The sequence below is a fragment of the Cibotium barometz genome, chromosome 15 (assembly GCF_041138505.1).
Source record: "Cibotium barometz isolate CiBa-2024 chromosome 15, ASM4113850v1, whole genome shotgun sequence".
Taxonomy (NCBI): domain Eukaryota; kingdom Viridiplantae; phylum Streptophyta; class Polypodiopsida; order Cyatheales; family Cibotiaceae; genus Cibotium; species Cibotium barometz.
Window position 1 is genome coordinate 49,577,624 of NC_141060.1, and position 12,989 is coordinate 49,590,612.

Genomic DNA, 12,989 nt, shown 5'->3' on the forward strand with positions numbered 1-12,989 from the left:
TTTGTGTGACAGTCACAAGAATGTGACACTAAACTACAATTTGTAACATTTAGTCTCACATTTGTGATGTTAAATATTACAAAGGCATTATTGCTTTCAAAAAAGGCCCAAAAATAACTTTGTATGTGACATTTGCAAATGATGTAAGTTTTGTGACGTTAAATGTCACTAGTAATGTTTAAAGGGTGTGACATTAACACAATAATGCTAACCATAGAGTTTTCTTGTAGTGGGCTATATACTCTGCCTATGTTAATGATAGAGCTATGGAGTGCTACTTCTTGCTCATCCATGGAATTGGGCCTTCAACAATCATGTAGATGTATCTAGTTGTGGAACGACGAGTGTCTAGATCATCACCCCAATCTGCATCAGACCTTTTGCGTAGAACAAATTGCTTAGCTCTATAGACCTTTTCAAGGAAGTTGCCATGTTCTTTGTCATCTTCAAGTAGCAAAGCTGTTTTTTTTTGTTGTTGTTGTAAAAACACTTATTACTATCCATTTTTTTTTGACACCAATGCATACATGGGGCATGGGCTAAGTTAATGTAGAAACACCGAGTAAAATGTATGTGCATATGTGCGTGTGTAAGAGAGAGAGAAAGAGAGAGAGAGAGAGAGAGAGAGAGAGAGAGAGAGAGAGAGAGAGAGAGAGAGAGAGAGAGAGTGTTGCAATAAGATTTTGGTATTGTTATTATGACATTTACAATTGGTAGTGGTATTGTCATAGATATATTATGTCTTTGGGCGATTTAATTACTACTTTGGATACAAAAAGCATGTCTGTGATTGGACCAATTACAAAAAGAACACATTTTCCACTACTTTGGATACAAAAAAAGCATTGTGGTTTATGATTAACATTGAAATGATAGGTGAAAGAATAGTTGCTTTAGTCAAAAGGCCACCAAATTAAAAAATGGTGGACTACTATTGGGCTAAGTGGGTTGGAAGGTTGCCAAATCCCACTCATGCATGCATGATGATCATGATGATCATCTCATTTTAAAGGCGAAAAATACAAGTTGAGTGTAGTTATGGGTTAGAGAGAAGGCTTTGCTGATTATAATATTGTAAGACAAGTATGGATTATGAGACAGAGGAATCTTTCTAAAGGTGATGTATAGTATAGTTATGGGTTAGAGAGAAGGCTTTGCTGATTATAATATTGTAAGACAAGTATGGATTATGAGACAGAGGAATCTTTCTAAAGGTGATGTATAGTATAGTTATGGGTAATTAGGGAGAAGGCTTTGTTGATTATATTGTACTAAGTGTATGCTTGGATAAGTATAGGTTATGAGAGAAAGGGATTCTATCACTAGACCTTGATTCAAGGCTCCTTCAAGGACTTGAACTCCAAGATGATAATTATTAGTAGTTACCATGATCTCGGATTACAACAAGGGTTTCCATATATCCACGTCACAATTGGTGGACAGTAGACTATTGCACAAGTTGTCAGATGAGTGATGATATGCCACGTCCTTTGGTAGGCTTTCAAGTAAGCCCCATTGATCATTCTCTTCAATATAGGTGGTGTCCACAAGGTTTTCATCACAACCAAATATAAGAGATTTGGTGTAGTTTGAGGTTTCCAATGTGGGCATCTCAATTAAAGTGAAGGGTGAAGGGAAGATTTCTGATCTCTTAAAACACAGGGGCTCAATACCTAAGGACCTCCTTCCATGATAATCAGCAGCATCAGGAAACAAGATGTTATTAGCTGTAGTGTTCTTTGGGCTCTCAAGTTGAGGCAGGTGTAAGAATGGAACTTGTGGTAATATGCTATCTTCATAATCTTCTTCTCTTTTGCAAGAGAACTTTAGGCAGTTAGATGCTGTTGCAGGAGCATTCTTCACCTGCATTAGCAATATTATAGAGAGCACTAAGATCAGCATAGCCCACAAACTATGCACGTTTATCTTTTTCTGGGTATGATTCTACATATCAAAATTATGCAATATTTATTGCAGTGAGTAATAAGATCACCATAGCCCATAAAGTATGCACCTTAATCTTCTACTAAAGTATTATTATTAGCCCATGAAGTCTGCACCGTAATCTTCTATTAACATCACCATAGCCCATAAAGTATGCACCTAAATCTTCTGCTAAAGTATTATTTTGAATATCAAGCACATAAAATTAACACCGAGATTTGTACTAAATGATTTGTTGAAAGCAAGTTTTTTGAATGTTCCGAATTTAAAACAATTTGTTAATGTAAAGAGAGAGCTGGTTGACCTGGAAATTTTTGTAATGATCAATACTTGGATTGTCAATGAGGCTAGATTGCTCTTCTTCTGATGCTAATATTGTGGTCTGGCTAGGCTGAGTAGCTTTCTGATGTTGAATGCGTTTCTTAAATACCCGGCAAACAACCCAACCATCTTCCTGTAAATCAATAGTTCGAATGATTGGTTAACCATCAATAATTTATTAATCCAGCAAGAAAACCCGTTGAATAGGTCCTCGTCATCTAATCAATCTTCAGCTTTATAGTTTCTAGATTCAACTGCAGTATACTGCAAGTGCCTGCAAATTGTTAAATATGGTGCCCACAAAAAAAAACCAGTGAAAATGTATATTGGCTGTAAATTCTTGCCCTATGTTAATCCTTTGATTGTTTGACATGATCAGCTACCTACCTTCAATTGACAGTCGTCATATAAACTATATTACTCGTTATTATAAAAAGAACCATCTTTATTATAAAAAGAAACAGTATATATATTTTGGCATTATTCCTATTAATAATATCCCAAAAGATTAGAAGACTTAATTTGAAGGAAATAAAAACACACACTTTGTCACACAAGTATTTGCGCGCTCTCTCTCTCCCTCCCTCTCTCTCTCTCTCTCTCTCACACACACACACACACACACACTCTCGCTCACTCACTCTCTCTCTCTCTCTCTCTCACTCACACACACACACACACACACACACACACACACACACACAAATTTATAATGGTGCGCTCTGTTCTATTACAGGACCTACATGGCAGATTATAATTGCACATGCAATCCAACTCTCTTGTGCGTGCATATTGTGATGCAATCCAACTCTCTTGTGAGTGCATGTGTATGATCTCGTCTAATCCTATCTTCTGTTGGTGCATGTGTAATAAGAGCGCTCTCTAGCCCCTCTCTTGTGCGTGCATGTGTATGATCGTCTAATCCTGGGTGCATGTGTAATAAGAGCTCTCTCTCTCTCTCTCTCTCTCTCTCTCTCTCACACACACACACACACACACACACACACAGAGCCCCTCTCTCTCTCTCTCTATATACACACACACACACACACACACACACACACACACACAGTGTTACTATACCGCTTTTACGTACAAAAAAACATATTGGGCATACTGAAAGGAAGAAGCATGAGGAGGTGAGGTACATTGCATGGATTAGCGGGGGCCGCATCATGCTGCAGGTGATTATGAGCAGAGTCTTCGAGGCGGTACTCGTGCATGATCCAATCGGTTTTCTGGCCGTGGGGGGCGCGGCCTCGGTAGAAGACCAGGGTCTTGCGCATGCCGATGCGCTTCATGTGGGTGGCGTGGACGGCCTTGTCGCGGCCGGTTGCCTTCCAGAAGCCGGCCGCGGTGGCCCTGTTGGTGCGACTCCCCGTTGGATACTTCTTGTCCTTGTGGCTGAAGAAGTACCACTCCGTTTGCTGCGCCGTGTCTATCCTGCACCTCTCTATACACACACACACGAGATACCATCAGCTGCATCAACACATGATGAACACAAAGCCTGACCTTAATTATTCTCCTACATGCTCAATTACATAGTTGGGACTATAAATACCATGCATTATATTATAGTTGGGCCTAATACCATGCATTATATCCCCCCCCCCCCCAAAAGTAGGTCAATTGGTTTTACAAAATTGCACCAACACTCTTGTTTGTCCATAATCCATAGTGTTCATGGAAAATTTGCCAAGCTTAACATTCGCCCAATTAAGAATTCAAAATGGAGATAAAAAATAAATAAATCAAAATGCCCAGTTGAGAACTTCCATAAAAAGGATTGAACTATTAAAAAAAGAAATAAATAGTGTAATTTTTTAAAATAGTATGATTTTTTTTTTTCAAATTTTCAGCTTGGTGAAAAGTGAAGAGGTTTTCTTTAAAAAAAAAGATTTCCCAAACCCAAGTCCACACACAAAGGGGGACATGCAACCTCGTTGATGGGTGCGACCATATTCAAGTTGGACAAGGCACATATCTGTAACCAACCTTAGATCATATTTGTGCATGTTGGTTGCACATAATTACATATTATGTACCAATGCATGCATGCATGTGTGCAAGGGTATATTCTTTTGATGCTTGCATGTAGCTTTGAGACATAACCATATTTCTCATCGACAACACTGCACATCATCGAACATAGACATGTTATGTGTGCAGATTTATTATATATATCTGTAATGTGTGTACACATACATGTAATAATATACAAACTATAATATAATTATCGGTCCAATGTCATGCATAAAAGCTCGTGAATGTAATGTCATTTGCAAAAATGCTCAAGAACTATTAAAGAATGTACATAAACATACGTAGGCACACACCATAGATGATATTGCATTAATGTCACATATAAAATAAATTATGAATGTGACATAATTTAGTTATAAGAACACTCCGAAGAAGGCCTTGATAATTTTTAACAAAACATTAAAATGTAGATTACATTCAATGTGTTGCTTGTGGGTTTGATGATTGCAGATACACGTATTTAAAATGACATATGTATATGTAAATGTAAATACGTGCAAACACACATGAACATGCATGTAGCCATGTTTTTTTTTTTGGGAAAAACAATATTGCATATTATGCCGATATTATACAATACTAAGCATAGATGCACGTGCATACACATCCAGATAAAAGCATGCAATGACACGCAAGATAATTTAACTGTAAGATATAAGAAGAGTGCTTATGTCTCAATCTTAACATAATTATAACCTTAGTTCCAACAATTAGCCGCAAAAGCATTTTCAAGGCAAATAATTGTTGCGTTTTACTTGACTAGATTGACAATTTGACATAGGCTATGTGTCACTTGAGTCATAAACCTTGGACATATTGACATCATGTGGAAAAAGTGCATTGTGTATTTAACATTCCATTTATTTAAGGTATAAAAAAAGGAAGATAATAAGCCTAATACGTGGGGCAATTCTTGAGATCATGAACTCAAATTATTGTAGCCTAGTACAGTACCTTGAAACGATGTAGATAGTGAAATTCAGAAGATTGTTATATCTAGTTAACTCCTTAATAATTGAATGCCGATGGTGTATGTATATGGAAGATCAAGGCAACAACCCATTCAACATCAAGTTTCTTATAACCCTAAAATTCTTAGAGACTTTCCACTTAATTAGATGACAATTGAGATTAGAGAGAAAGATTAGAAAACGCGTATATACAATGCAGGTTGTTATTAGTTAATCAATGGACTAGAAGCTTATGGACTCAATACTTAGATGGCGATTCAGGTTAAGATGATTGATTAAAAGCAACATACAACATGCATGATGCGGTTTGTAGCTAATTGGATTAATACTTAAATGAGAGTTAGGCTTAAGATGAGTACTGATCACAGCAATATGCATATACATACATGTATGTACAGAGAGAGAAAGTGTGTGTGTGTGTGTGTGTAAAATGCAGGCTGTATGAAATCATGGGTGCATGCAGTTTGCTTACCATGGAGGTCCCATGGTTCCAATTTATTTAAGTCCACATCTCGGATGACATCTAGCTCGAATTTCTCCAAATTCACTTTCTTTCTCAAGTAGTAATTCACAAGCTCCTCATCAGTTGGGTGGAACCTGAAACCGGGTGGTACTCTAGATGGTTGGTGGGCGCTGGCCATAGCTGCAGAAAAGTTAATCATAATTACACATAAAAAAACAGGTATTAGTATCAATCATAATTGGTCATAAAATTACTATCAATCATAATTGGCCATAATCAAATTAATATTGTTTGATATCCTTCATATAACTACCCATATTTTGCAAAATAAACCTTACACAAAGTTTAATACAACTCACCTTTTAGAATTAATTAGTTTTCGTGCGCTAATTTTTATCACGGTCATGCTATATTTTTATATCACGTTATAAATTTGTTATTTGCGTTGCAAGCAAAGGTTTTGCAATACCTAGAAAGGTACTCCTAGAACGGCCATGACGCATGCTGACGAGAGATTTTATCGTCCCTTATAAGTACCCTTAATGGTATGTACAAAAATCAAAAACTAATAATGACCCGAGGCCGCATGCATGGACAACTAGGGTTGGTTAAAACATTAAGGATTAGAGAGGCTAATTTAATTTAGGCTAAAATGATCAGCTCCGCCGTGTTTTGTTGTGGACAAGATTATGAGCTCACGAAGGACGATAACAGACATGCAAAATCAGGTTATAATAGAATCCGTGAATACAACTAGGGTTGGTTAATACAAGGATTAGAGAGGCTAATTTAATTTCACTCAAATGGGAGCTCCTCCATGTCTTGTTGTTGACAAGATTACCAGCTCAAGAAGGACGATAACAGACATGCAACATATTCAGGTTATAATAGACTCCCTGAAAATCCTAATAAAAAATTGTATTTTTGCTTGCAAACGAAACAATCCTGTGAGAGCAAAAATAAAAGAGATCAAATCTAAATCAATGCACTATTGCTGATAATGTGGCTCATCAGCATCAATCGAATCGGCTTTACTGCGTATACAAGCAAAGAACCTTAGTAAGGCTTAATTACAAAAGGAAATTAGTATGTATATATTAGGGTTAAACCAGCCACAAAAAGAAAACAGTACTCGAACTTCAATGTAGTATAAGTATATTGTACAGAGGGCTAAACCTAGATTAATAAATTATAAGTATATTGCAAGACTTCTCCTTCAATTAGGAATTAATACGAATTAATCATTTGCAAGGCGTAGCTCTGATCGTCAATATATATTGAGTTGCTCACCTGTTCTGCTACGGCTGATGTTCGTTTGTAATCTTTCTGCGCCTAGATCTGATCTAGCATTCCAACAACATCATCAATTCCAAGTTAATTAATTACTTAATTTTCAATTAAACATCCATTTCTTGTGAAACATTGAAACACTCACTACCAGTCTAGAAACCTTAATTCACTAAAGCTTAATAATTGAACATTTCGCCAAGCTCATCCACTTTCCATTAAAAGAAAGTGTGGCCTCTTAGAAGAAAATATACCAATGGTAGGAGCACTTTGGTGCTTCACAATGTTGACTTCCCCCACGGTTAATGACGATCTCTCGAGCAGATTACGTGTTAAGATAGGTAGAAAAATGAGCTTATATGTTATATCATTAGGTACATTTAATGAGCTTATATCATAAGGCGAGTTACTCTAGATAAGTGGATAATCATCCAACAACAAAACAAGAACACTCAACAAGAAGATACAAGACACAAGATGAGCAAAGTTTCCAAGAACAAGGGTGGAAACAATGGTACAAGATCTCAAAGAACAAAGGTGGAAACAAGGAGAGCAAGGTTTGAACAACTCAAGGACATGGATAAACTAGGAAGGGTATATTATGGGATGAGATGAATATACAAGCTATGCTAGTACAACACTCAAGCCCATTTAAGATAGTCGATAAGTAATTCAAACACTGGAAATGGCAAAGAAACAGATTAAGGGATACTTGAACAAAGAGTAGGAAGCTTCTATAGCCAGATCTTCACGCATTTATAACCACTACGTGATCTCCCACACTTATATGGTTAAAGTCTCCAACTGCTTTTCCTAAAGATGGCATAATCCTTGATCTTTTTTGATTACCTGATGTTTACCTTCAGCTTTGATCAATGAAATGCTCTCTGCACTACTACAAAGGAAAGCCCTCCTTTGTGTGCTATAAGAATTATTGTTGGAAAATAGTCGACCCCACCTCTCCTTGCTTTACATTCATTTACAATAAAATCAACCCTTTATAGAAGCTTCTTTTCCCTTTAGTTGTGCTTTAGGTGTCTTTAGAAGCTCAAATTTCACCTTCTTCACACTAGAATTGGCCCCTCATCATCCCCCTTTCACACTCTCTCGCCCCTTCTTCTTGAGAGAGCTAGGACTTCCCTTTCTTTGGCCCCATTACCTTTTACCAAGGACAATAGTGACGGAAGGAATAAAGGGCTTTCCTCGATTTGTGTACACACCATGTGCCTCCTTTTGTTATTACTAGTTCCATTTCTCTCTCTTTTAGCCCCTTCCCTAATTTTCCATTGTGGCATCTTTCTATCTTCCCACAAGTTTACACTTCGAAGGTATTTTTCTACAGCTTTATATAAACTTCTATGTAGTTAAAGTAAAAGGAAAAGAGGACCACGTTAAGTCATTTGATACCAAGTGCTTAAAGCACCTTGAGAAGTGATTCTATCTCTACTAGATACTCTAAGAAATTGAAAATCCATAAGCACCAACTATCATATACCATCAATATAGGGTGTACATGCATATTTAAGAAAGGGATCAATGTATCTTAGGTTGATTATACACACCGAAAGTAATATTTAAACCAAAGTGAAGAGGCTTCTATAACTAATTTCCAAGCTTTGATCACCCCATCTACCATAGTGTTAAAATAAGGGTTTCACCTTAGAATTTGGTCATCTCCTTTCTCATGTTCTAAGTGATCTATAAGCAAAACAAAGATATCAGACACATCAACATGCTAGTTTTTGCAGTTGTAGTAATAAAAAGGATTCGAAGGCATTGAAAGGTTTTGAGTTCTAATTTTAGCTCTTTTTTATTTGTTGATGATTTGAAGTCTCAAAGTAAAAATAACTCCTTGAGAGTTTTGAATTTTACATACTATGTGGATTATTTAAATTCTCAAAATGCTTTTAGTGTTAGTTAGGCATGTGGAATGGGAAATTTTTTAAACTAGGAGATGCTTCTTGCAGTGCATGAAAAACTCTTGTTTCCTTTGGTTGGCACTCCCTCCAAAAAAAAAAGTTTTCATTGATAAGAGTCGTCATCTTTAGAAGGCATTTTTTATTTATCTGTAGAAGGACACAATGATGTCATAAGAAGCTACAATGAAAAGGACACATGTTTCTCTTATGTAGCTAACTCTTCACATGAAACTTATTTCGTTTTTTCCCTCACTTTCTTTGTTTTGTTTTTTTTTTGAAAAAATATTTCAAGTGGAATCTTTTCATTGTTTTTAAGCATTCGAGTGAAACTCTTTATAAGCCTCAGAGCATATGTTATAAATTTTTATGGGTGAGAATTTAGTGTAAGTGCTATGTCTTCATTTTGCATTGTATAAGCCTCGAAGCATATGCTATAAATTTCTGTGGGTGATGATTTAGAGTGCTCAGCTTCATTTTGAAATGGTTTATACTTGTGTAAGCCTCAGAGCATATGCTATAAATATCTATGGATGAGAATTAGGCATAAGTGTCGTGTCTTCGTTTTGCATTGTTTTATCAAGTGCAATAGTTTTATCAAGTATACATACTTCTCTGTATTGCTGCCCACAAGTTGGTACCTTGTGGGCATCTTAGTATTGTGTCTAGCCATAGGCTATATATAATGAATATTTTTTTTCTTCTTGCGGACTAATAAGAGATGTGAGTTAGGGGGAGCAAGATTTTAGACATTGATAAAAGGAAAGGTTCTCTCTCTAGTTTTGCTTGAAATGAAGGCAACAACATGTGAATTTGTAACAAATGGGTTGCAAATGGGGGGGGGTTAGCTTTTCTTTTTGCTCGTCTTCCAAGGACTTTAAGAGGGGGGGGGTGCCAGCAATTTGCTCCGATGTTCCTTGCATGTTCGGTAATCGTGACGTGAAAAAAAGGCCTGCCGTCGTGCAGCTTTCCGGCACCGAGCAAAAACCTCTTGGGCCGCGCAATTAAATAAAGCCATAAAACGAATAAACTATTGCCTAGTTCTGTGCTTTTCCAATATATTAAAACCCCCCAAAATTTTTTTATTAATCCAGCGCCTTTATTTTGCCAAATCTTGCTTCCAAGGAGCTTGTTGGGTGGGGCAATCGTCCGACACACGCCAAAAAAAATAAAATAAAAATAAAAAAAATGCCTTTCTGCATTGCGGATTCTGCAATAATGGCTCTCCCTTCCGGACATTCTCCCGGCCCACTCCCCTTTCTCCACCTCTTTATGTCTTTGGCATCACCTTTGCCTTTGTCACATGAAATCATAACCTGTTCATTTGATTTCATGGCCCATCCCCATCCCCTTGCTCTTCCCTTTCCATTTAAATAACCCATCACAAGCTTACCCAAATATAATGCTATCATTTGATTGTGAACCTTGTTTTGCCCCCCTTTGGCACTTCCTCCCACATGCAACTTTGATGCACCCTTCCTAAGCTCACTTGTATCCACATTTCCTACCATCTAGTACATATAAGTTTGTGTTCATCTCATCCTGTGCAACACCACCACAAAGGATACTTACATGCCTGTACTCTATAGCATCAGCAAAAGCACAATAAGAAACATCATTCATCATTGTGAAGTTCATGTTGTCTATTATTATAGCATATATAAACTATTGCATAGTTGAATACTGTTGTCTTGAACAATAAAAGTTCAAGATGGGAATCTGTAAATTGGTGCATCAATTTTGCATGCTGAAATCATTACCTAGTTATTTGAAGGAAATCGCATCAAAGGCAATGATGGCCTTCGGGTAGTGAGTTGATATTTGATTGGATTAAGGTCATTGTGTCTGCTTCATATTTAGCCACTTGATTAGCCCTTAGAAAATAATCCTAACAAAATTTGACTTGCCCCATGCCCCCCACCCCCCTCTTGCCCCTTGTGCCCCGTATGCCCCTCCCCATTCCTTTTTTCTCTCTTTCCTTTTCTCACAATTATGAGTTACTCAAGTAGGTATAGGAAGTCCTGTCTCTCTTAACTTATCAAACATGTCCTTCATTTTGTGATGCCTTTCATCCTCCACAATTGAGTCTACATTTATGATCAAAAGATATTCACTTGGTGGTTTTACTATTCAAAACCCAATATAGCATGCACGTTCAAAGGGTATTAAAAAAACCCCTTACTTGTGAATTGGAGCCTATGAAACGACCTCCTTATCACAGTTTTGTTTTTTCACATATGTATAAAAAGTTGATAACACTCATTACATCAAATTATTCCTATAAATTCATCTTTAAAAAAATGTGCTATGTTGAACCATGCACATGTATTAATCATGCATAAGAGCACATATACATGTGAGGCTTTGCTTTTTGATCATATGAACACATTTATCCATGTGAAATCTTACTTTTTTTAAATCTTGTGTAGCCCTAATTAGTAAAACAAAAATCCAATTGTCTTATATTTTGAAACACATGAACAAAATTAGCCTTAATTGCAACCTGCATGGTGTTGTAGCATGAAGCTCTCTCTCTCTCTCTCTCTCTCTCTCTCTCTCTCTCTCTCTCTCTCTCTCTCTCTCTCTCTCTCACATGTGCGCACATATGCATGAACACAAGCATACATGTACACATGGGCAAATACACATAATAGTTGATAGTAGAGAATGGAAAAGGAAAAGGAACAACGAGAAAATCATCTCATTGAGAATAATGCATTGAATTTGGTTGCCACAATACACAAAGGTCATGTCAAAATTTTGGCAACAAAAGGTTTTGTGGACACTAGAAGGGTGAGGATTGATGCATATATGGTCAAATGGAGAAAATACATACATGCTATGGGGTGATGGATGCTTTAGTTTCAGAGATTGAGCAATTTTGATAGTTTTGGCCACTTGCAGCTAGGGTACAAAACCCTAATTCATTCCAAAAATCCTAAGGTTTTTTTGGGTGGTTACATAGATTGATAGAGCTATCTACTAAGAGATACATTTCAAGCTATCACATACCCAATTTTGGTACCGGTTGCTCCCTTAAAATATAAAATTTCACCACACATGGAATGGTGATTCAGTAAAAAATAACTTACTTTGTGTTTGGGGTGATAGCATAGCTTAATTGATTCCTTTCTTTGAGCATTCTATCAAGACAAGTTGCACTTGATTAGGAGATCATTTGGGTGGTCAACTCTACATAGTTGACTTTAAAAAAAGTCAAAACAAAGAGATATAGGGGATTGATTGAACTTGATTTGACCACATAAGTGTCAAGTACTACCTGTCCAACAAGCTAAAGTAGACCAAATTCCCATGATACCTTGGTTAACCGACAAATTTTATTTTTCAGCTGATATTCCTCATGTTGGTGTGATGCAATCCAAGTCTATGCTTTCAAGTGGTAAAGCATGTGCATGCTTTTGAAGGCACCAAGAGTGTGGGACAATATGATGGTAATATGCAAAGACGAATAATTGAGGATGCAAACAAGCACAAGGAAGAAAGAATGGCTTTGATGTATGAAGTTGTGCATCCTAACTTGCTAAGATCAATGAAGATTCAAGACTTCATTACATATACGGTCATTGCCAACTGGGAAGCCTATGGTTTGATGGTAGTGTGCCATTTGGGCAAGCTAAGTTTGTATCCAATAGAGAAGAAGTAACTTGTTTGAGTCTCATGGATTAGATATAGAATTGGGAAGCATACTTCCCTGTCTTTCCATGTGTTGATGAGAAAGAACAAGTTGAGATGGTGACTTCTCACTTCTATAGAAAAGCCAAGATTTGGTGGTTGCAAGTAATGCATGATTTTGAGTGGTGTTGGTGGGGGCAAAGTTAGCTTATAAAGTTGTGCAAAACTTTGTGGCTACTCCGGAGCAAAGGAGCTTTAGATAGAGGTGCATGCCGCTCTTCTACATAATGATTCCCTCTTTAACTATGCAAAGGAGTATTGGTACATTTCTTTCTTCATGCTGTACGTCAAAGAGAAGAAAAGCATTGAGGGTTTTGTATGTGTTACTGGCTACGCTATCCTTCTCCT

The 12,989-nt window shown here is 37.0% G+C and overlaps 1 protein-coding gene across 3 annotated transcripts; it reads right to left on the reverse strand.

Annotated features, from left to right (window-relative positions):
- Positions 1–758: 758 nt before the first annotated feature.
- Positions 759–7,761, reverse strand: LOC147631411 (NAC domain-containing protein 12-like). Of its 3 annotated transcripts, none has more exons than XM_086809092.1 (6): positions 7,287–7,761; positions 7,036–7,083; positions 5,755–5,925; positions 3,414–3,718; positions 2,249–2,398; positions 759–1,863 (listed from the first exon to the last, which is right to left on the reverse strand). In XM_086809092.1, exons 3-6 carry the CDS (start codon positions 5,921–5,923, stop codon positions 1,399–1,401), a joined length of 1,089 nt encoding a protein of 362 aa, XP_086665218.1. In that variant the 5' UTR covers positions 5,924–5,925; positions 7,036–7,083; positions 7,287–7,761; the 3' UTR covers positions 759–1,398. The 3 variants fall into 3 exon arrangements, with proteins under 3 accessions (XP_086665218.1, XP_086665219.1, XP_086665217.1); XM_086809093.1 differs by having other exon boundaries at positions 7,036–7,088; XM_086809091.1 differs by lacking the exons at positions 7,036–7,083; positions 7,287–7,761 and having other exon boundaries at positions 5,755–6,032.
- Between the last annotated feature and the right edge of the window lie 5,228 nt (positions 7,762–12,989).

Bases quoted from the DNA above. Each gene is read 5' to 3' on its own strand.
- LOC147631411 (XM_086809091.1), bottom strand. From the start codon at position 5,944: ATGATTAACTTTTCTGCAGCTATGGCCAGCGCCCACCAACCATCTAGA. The intron at 2,399-3,413 runs GTACCTCACCTC...ATTGATTTACAG, and splicing joins CCCCCGCTAATCCATGCAAT to GAAGATGGTTGGGTTGTTTG. The intron at 1,864-2,248 runs GTCAACCAGCTC...TTGCTAATGCAG, and splicing joins ATCATTACAAAAATTTCCAG to GTGAAGAATGCTCCTGCAAC.